General features: G+C 33.0%; 1 protein-coding gene across 1 annotated transcript; it reads left to right on the top strand.

The window, feature by feature from the left end:
- The first annotated feature begins 432 nt into the window (after positions 1-432).
- Positions 433-6100, top strand: GOS12 (golgi snare 12). The gene is made up of 6 exons (XM_016328644.3): positions 433-887; positions 2327-2523; positions 4223-4312; positions 4392-4463; positions 5578-5707; positions 5798-6100. Exons 1-6 carry the CDS (start codon positions 746-748, stop codon positions 5893-5895), a joined length of 729 nt encoding a protein of 242 aa, XP_016184130.1. The 5' UTR covers positions 433-745; the 3' UTR covers positions 5896-6100.
- The last annotated feature ends 1728 nt before the right edge of the window (positions 6101-7828 follow it).

The raw sequence follows: 7828 nt of genomic DNA, 5'->3' as shown, positions 1-7828 counted from the left end.
TTGGATTGCGTTTGTTTTTGAGAACAGGATAAATAATACTGAGAACAAGATATAAAAGACAGAGACATAAAATTTTGTATTTTTGTATCCTGTTTGGTGATAAACTAAAAAAAATTATAAAAATATAATTTATTCTCATTTTTTTTATTAAAAAATTTGAGACGAAAAATATAATAATAAAAAATATAATTATAAAAAATTAACAAGAATAATGAAAGAAAAACTGAAAAAATAAGTTGTGTTCTTTATTAGTATCTTCGTGTCCTTTCTGCTACATAAAATACAATAATTCAGTGTCGTTAGACACATTATTTCTGTTCGTATCTTCTCTGACAAATACGATTTTGTGTTTTTGTGTCCAAAAGCATCTTTGGAGACTAATTTTTCGTGTGTACAATATTTTTGTTTATAAATAAGTAACATTTCCAAACCGAAAAAAGGAAACTAAGACCTCCAAAGAAACAAAACATGATTAATCTCATTCATAATTATGGAGTAATAAGCAATGCTAATGAATCTGGACCCGCACATTGACATCAAGTTCTTGTATTAACGAATAACGATGCAGTGAGGTGAGACTTGAAAAACAGAAGCTGAATCAGATCGGACTCAGACTAAGACTTGAACGCGGTTGCATTATATTCCACCTATTACGGTGCACCCGCACCACACGATTCTTCTCCACCACCATTCCGCCACGCTGCAACGGTGAGTAACCGCCGTAGCTGTAAAGAAATCGATCCGAATGAGGGATCAGAATCTTGAGCTGCAGGAATCGGGTTGGGAGGAGCTTCGAAAGGAAGCTCGCAAGATCGAAGGCGATCTCGACGTCAAGCTCTCTTCCTACGCCAAACTCGGCACAAGGTTCACCCAAGGACAATCACCAGGTTCTCTTCTTGGAATTTTTTGTTAAATTAAACGCGCGATAATCATAATTAAATTCGGTTTCTCTGTTTTTTTCTTTTTAGTGATTATTTTAGAAGTGCTAGATTTAAATCAGGTATGGTGCCGTACTAGCTCCTAGCAAATTAGGTTTTGTGTTAGAAATGTTAGCATCAACATGGACTATGTGGAATTGGGGATTGTGAATATAATGTAGGGGATGTGATGATTTTGGATGTAAGAAATTCTCTTCTTACTATGTTTGGTTGTTAATTTCAAGTAGCTTTGATATTAATAGGTTTTACACCACGACAATACGATTAGCATGTTATATAGAATTGAATGTTAGATGTGAAAAGGGCAACATGAAAATAGGTTAGAGTGTTTAGAGAAGGAGGATGTTAAGTTGGATGAGTGAATGCACTAGATAAAATGTGGCTAGAAGCAAAATGCATTAGGGGGATAAGTCCGGATAGTACCTATTCCAGAAAAGATTGCAGAATCTTGTGTTAATGGTTTGGACATACGCAGGAAAGGCCTGTAAAAGTTTCAGTGAAGAGAGTAGATCAGATATGGAGGGTAGTTCAGATGTTTAGAGGTAGAAGTAGATCTAGAACAATCATAAGTATAACTATTAGAAGAGATTGGATTTCAATGGTTTGAATGTAAACATGATTTATTGAGTGGAAATGCTGATGTTGTATGGTCCATGGAGTCAACTGTGCTAGGATGATAATGGTGGGCGATTACATATTTTTGTTTTCTTTTAGTATGGTAATGATGGGCAGAGATACTCTATGAGGGAATTTCGGATGATCTAACCATATTTATATCCTTTGATCCTCATATGCTCACCATTGAGCATGTCATGCTCAAAGTTCCAGAAACTAATAAATAACATAAATCAACGGCGAGGTGAAGGTCTTACATGACCACATATGCAATTTGCATATCAAAGGATCTCCCCCAGTTTATTATGATGTCTACTTCTAAGCTTTTTGCCACATTCATTTATCACCACAAGTTGTTTATCAGATAATGTTATTGGTAGAAAACCTTTTATAATGTACAAATGCTTGATGGTTTAGATTTTTAGGATATTTGTTTTTTGACAGAGAATCTGTCCGAGTCTCTGCAAGTTTAGATCTTTCTGCCCCTATTTTGTCTAAGTAAATAATCTCAGAACAAGGTTTTGTGGAATTCTAGATACATATGTTTCAAACCCAGAGGACTCTTGCATGAATGGACAAATTAGATTAGACATGTGAAACAATTAATGTGTCTTCGTCTGACAGCTTAAATTTTCAAGAGAGTTGTGATAAGTGACAGATACAAAGCTAGTTTTGAAGCTGGATGGATGGGACTATGGGAGAAATTAGTTGCATTTCCAAATTAATAATCTGTCGGTTCCTTACATTTATCGTGATATACATTTTCTTATTAGGTTATGTGGATGGAAGCTCACCATCTCTTGGGTCCAGTAGGTCCTGGAAGTCCATGGAAATGGAAATCCAATCCTTGCTTGAGAAACTGTTGGACATAAATGATTCAATGAGCAGATGTGCTGCATCTGCTGGGCCAGCTACTTCTGTAACTCAAAAGTTGGCTAGGCACAGAGATATTCTTCATGAGTTTACACAGGTATATTTACAGTGCCTTTATGTTTATGTATAATGTAGTTGTGAGCAGCTTGAAAACTGAAAATAATGAATCTGTGGCGGTGCAAATTGTTGAAGTAGATATATTTTGTTGTGCATGACGCATTATGAATTTGTATATTCTTTGTTAAGTAGATGGATAAGCTTGGAATTGGGTTTGGCATGACTGAATTTATAGATTCTGATTTATGAGAATTTATTCATTTGTGTATCTTCTTACTTAGAATTCCTGGGTTGGACATAATGTCAGATGTGAGTGTTATCTCTACTTTAGTGACATCTTTTTTCCATTCTTGATCCAAAATGATATCTTCCTTTGATTTTGGTCATCTTATGCCAAAAGATAAACAAGTGTGTGTATATATATATGGAAAAGTATAGGGTATCAACATATTATCTGCCAACTTATTGCCAACAATAATTAATTATTATATTTTAAACACATATATAAAGAGACACATCCAGAAAATATATCTATAAAGACACTTCTATTAAACACAGCCATAAAAAAGACACTTTTATTAGACACATCCACAAAGACACTTCCATTAAACACAGTTATAAATAAGAGTTGGCAGAAGTTGGCAGAAATGTTGTTGGTAACGTAGCAGGATTGTATATATATATATATATATATATATATATATATATATATATATATATATATATATAATTTCCTCTTCATTGGTTCAGGGCTGTGACTGAATGGAGCTTTCATTGATTGAATGTTATCTCTGAATGAAAAATGGAAAATTTTAAAACAGAGAGAACCTTTGAAGTCTTTTGTCATCTCCGATTGAGGTTGCAAATGAATAGATTGAATTTGATCTGTCTCTTTACCATGGTCGGACTATCATAAGGAAGCATTATAATGTGCCTAGAATGTGATTATTTTGTCATCTCAATAGTGGCATTCATTACAATCTACAAATTCTGAGGATTAAGGATCTAATAGTAAAATACATGTCCCTCTTACCTGTGCTCTTATGATTTTTCTTTCATTTCATTTTTTGAAATCTGTCAATGCTAGAACTAAATAGGAGAGATAAAGTAATTGAATATGTAGGGAAAGTGATAATCAATATTCTTACATTCCTTGGGCTTGGCCTCAGCCTCAGCCTGTCCCCTTCTATATCCAAAAAAGGAAAAAAAAGAACACTGACAAACAAAGATTTTGTTATTCCATTCCATGCTAACAAAACCAGCTAATATGGACTGGAAATGCATAATGTTTTGGCCCAATGTCAAAGTTCAAGTTAAGACATCTTTCATCCTTTAGAACTTTATGAGCTTTAGAAGATGCCCTATATAAAAAACTGAATATCTCTGCAAAAAATGTTGAGCATTACCCTACAGGAATCTGAGCTTAAGTTTTTCTTACAGTGGTCCTATAATTGTGTAGGCATTACACTCTTAACTGTATTTACATATATGCAGTCCTACCATTGTACCATGAAATTTTTCTTGCATCTCTAACAGGTATATTTTTCTTGGTACTCTGTGTCTAAGCCTACCAACTGTTATGCCAATTTTTTTACTTTTGTATCTGCTTCACAAACCAGCAAGCTTTTGTCATTTAGAACATTACTGTCATAAATTGTACATTGATACAGTACGCTTAAAGTTATTATAACTTTCATAAGCTGACTTCAAACAACCTCGCCGATTGGTATTCTCCTCAGGAATTCAGACGTATCAAGGGGAACATAAACTCAATGAGGGAACATGCTGAACTTTTGAGTTCTGTCAGGGACGATATTACTGATATTAAGGTGAATCATGAGCATGATTTGAGTTAAATTACATAGATGTTTTTCTAGTTGTTGTACTAGACTTACCCTCTTGTGGCAGACATCGGGTAGTATGTCACCAAGGAATCAATTATTACGGGAGAGAGCTGCCATCCATGGAAGTATATCTCATGTAAGTCAAAGTTCTATGAAGTAAAGTTGCATTTATTCTACTTAAATTATCTCTGAGTGTGAACATTTCTTTATGGGCAAGTGGTCACCACTTAATAAGCATTGGTGTGTTAAAAGTCTCACTGGTGGGGGACAAACCATGCTCATTCTCCACGGCTAGTTCAGGGACCGCTAGCTGAAGCCTTTTAGCCTAGATTTGTTATATAGTGTCTTAACTTTTGTACAGTTTTGTGGGCCTTATAAATCATATTTATGTTGAAACGAAAGTCAGAGGCTTCTTTATGCAAACGATTTATATGGTCCTGGTATTGAGATCTTAAGTATCCCGGCAGTACTGAAAGTATTGTCCTTTTTTTTCTTTTGAATATCACTTTGCTCGCATATCTCAATTTTTCATTAAGTTAATCTGTGCACACTTGTTGGTTTGAGTGCCCTGGCATTGATGTTTAGTTTGATATACTTAATTCTTAACGGCATATTGTCTGTTTTATAATTTTATATTTTCAAAATTTTCAGTACAGGTTTATTCATTTTTGCAGAATATCTTCCAATTAGATATACCATTTCCCTAGAAAAAATAGTCTTAAATAATCTATTTATTTTGTTAATGGCTATGTTCACTATTGGCTCTTTATAGCTTACATGAACTCACATTAATAGGTCATATAGAAAAACAATTTAGACTGTGTTTGTTTACAGAGACACAAAATCGTGTTTGGCAGATGAGACATGGACAGAAACATTGTATCCAGAGACACCGAGTTAGTGTATTTTGTGTCCATTCTAATAGAAATGACATAGAGACACTAATAAGAAACAACTTTTTTTATTTTTTTCTTTCATTATTTTTGTTAATTTTTCATAATTATATTTTTCTTCCCAAATTTTTTGAATGAAAAAAATGAAAATAAATTGGACTTTCATAATTTGTTTTAGTTTATTACCAAACAAAATACATTAACATTAATTTTTGTATCTCTGTCATTTGTATCTTGTTCTTAATGTCTTGTTTTGTCCTATTTTCAGAATTAAACGCAGCCTTAAGGTCTTATATTACATGACTATATTATCCTTTGTTAAAGTTTTCTTGATTCACTGTTGATGCTTTTTATCAGATAGATGATGTGATTAGTCAAGCCCAAGCAACAAGAGCTGTCTTAGGTTCTCAAAGAGCATTGTTCGGTGATGTTCAAGGAAAAGTGAAACTTCTCGGTGACAAGTTCCCCGTTATTCGTACCCTACTTGGTATAGCATAAAGAAAAAACTTTTCTAATTAGCCACTGATTTTCGGATTCACCTTATTTTGCTCACCTCCCGTGTGTGTTGCTCTTGCAGTTTCAATTAGAAGGAAGCGCTCAAGGGATACCCTTATTCTGTCGGCAGTAATTGCAGCTTGTACGTTGTTCATCATCATCTACTGGCTTTCAAAGTAATAAGACACAAAACACTATAATCATGGTCCATGAGTCCATCTATATATTGATTGTCCCTAATCGTTGAAGGAGTGGGGATACTAAGCTTTATTTCATTCTCTAGGAGCCTCGTTTTTTGTATGTTAGTTGTTAACTATTGAAAATATGTTATGAATCTTGGACGAGTTTTGATATAAATCAATATCAGATAGTAAAATTTCATTGATCTCCAACGTTTTGTCAAGTAGATTATGGTATTTCACGGTGATTGTTAATATTCCTATAGTTGATTCCAAAAACTCAATATTTAATTATCATCTAGCGGTTCTCATATATCGTTTTTAATTTTACATGAAGATACTTTGTGTGAGATCTTTCACTTAAAGAACTATTAACAACGTGCTGATATCATATGGTATAGATATTATGTTGGAGCCTCGGTGACACTATGGAAAAACTTATAAGGTTTAGGGAAAAAAAAAATCAAATATTTGAGAAAGACTTAATTTAACACCCTCTTTAGGGCAACACGTGCACGTAGCGCATTGTCTATTGAATTTTACATCACCAAAATGAGATGATGTCATTTAACTTGCTCTTACTTAGTAATTGTCGTGCATTAATTGTCGAGCAATTGTTTTCTTTTCTTTTCTTTTCAAATCTATTTTAAAGGGTGAATTTTGAGCAAGAACCAAATTTCAATTTGATGATTGGGAATTGCAAAGCCGCATTTGATTTAGGGAAAACAATATGAATTTGACATATTTTATAAGTTTCAAAAGCTCACTTTTTATATATTTTAAAATTTTTACATAAACATATGTTTGAGAAATTAGGAATTTTGGATTTGAACTTTTTTTGGTGTGTATTAAACTTGTCATAGGGCCATGTCCAAAGACAAGTTGAGTTATGAATCTGCAATTCATTGTCCCCACCAAAGTCTAAAGGCAATAACTCGGTGTAAAAAAAGCTAACTTTGAACACCGAGTGGAGAAAAGTTGACATAAATGTTGATATCTTATTGCGTCGCATTTGAAATCAAGAAAATGTTTTTGCTCTGAATATTAGAATTCAATGTGTCTTATCTAGACGATGTGTCACTTTAACATTAAACCATTAAATACATGCGTTCCTAGTAATAATAATAACAATAATAATACTAAAACTAAGGTACATTGATCAATAATTTTCCTCTCCAGTCTCCCCCCCCCCCCTCTCTTAGTAATCAAGAATTTTGGTTGGTTCCGTACAGTACAAGTTATCTCCATGACAATTTGTGGTGGTGATAAGCACTTGTTGGATGTTATAGTAGTGACCACCAGGATCTTCTGAAATTTAGAAAAGAAAAAAATAAAAATGTGGTGTTACGTACGAGTTACCCGTGATGAATTGAAGTGCTACTTGCTTCTTGTCTCTAGCTATATGTATATTATGTATGTCCACCCACAAGAACATGCAATTAGTGGTGGCAGTGTGTGTTTTTCTTTCCTTGCTAAATGCTAATGTGTGTGGTCCCTTATTATATGTCTTGATGCTGTTGTGGTCCTTTTTAATATATATCTATCAATCATTCAAAACTAACATTCGGTCGAATCCAGCTTAGTTCTTTTTATTAGATTATATATGCATATGTAGATCTCTAATTCCTCTTGTTTCCTTAAAAATTCGAAACAACAATAATAATATTTTATTTTTGATAACTAGTACACAATTGTTACCGTGTCTGCTTCCTATCTATCTTAACTTGTCCATGAAATTGTTAACTAAAAAAAAAAAAAGAAAGAAAGAAAATGAAGAAGTCAATTAAATATATTTTACTAAGTAAGGAGTGATGTGCTGTACTTTTTGTTAATTAAATAAATTTTAATTTTTTATTTTAATATATTTTATATCAATATTTAGATTTATATTAAAATTTATAATTTATAATTTTAAAATATAAAATTTAGGATGT

Source organism: Arachis ipaensis, chromosome B2, assembly GCF_059453495.1.
Source record: "Arachis ipaensis isolate K30076 ecotype BB chromosome B2, ASM5945349v1, whole genome shotgun sequence".
Classification (NCBI taxonomy): Eukaryota; Viridiplantae; Streptophyta; class Magnoliopsida; order Fabales; family Fabaceae; genus Arachis; species Arachis ipaensis.
Note: the sequence above shows the minus strand (reverse complement) of the source record. Positions and strands in the feature narration are given on the sequence as shown.

Coding starts and splice junctions, on each gene's coding strand:
- GOS12 (XM_016328644.3), top strand. CDS start 746: ATGAGGGATCAGAATCTTGAGCTGCAGGAATCGGGTTGGGAGGAGCTT. Junction 888..2,326: donor CACCCAAGGACAATCACCAG/GTTCTCTTCTTG, acceptor TTTTCTTATTAG/GTTATGTGGATGGAAGCTCA. Junction 4,313..4,391: donor ACGATATTACTGATATTAAG/GTGAATCATGAG, acceptor CTCTTGTGGCAG/ACATCGGGTAGTATGTCACC.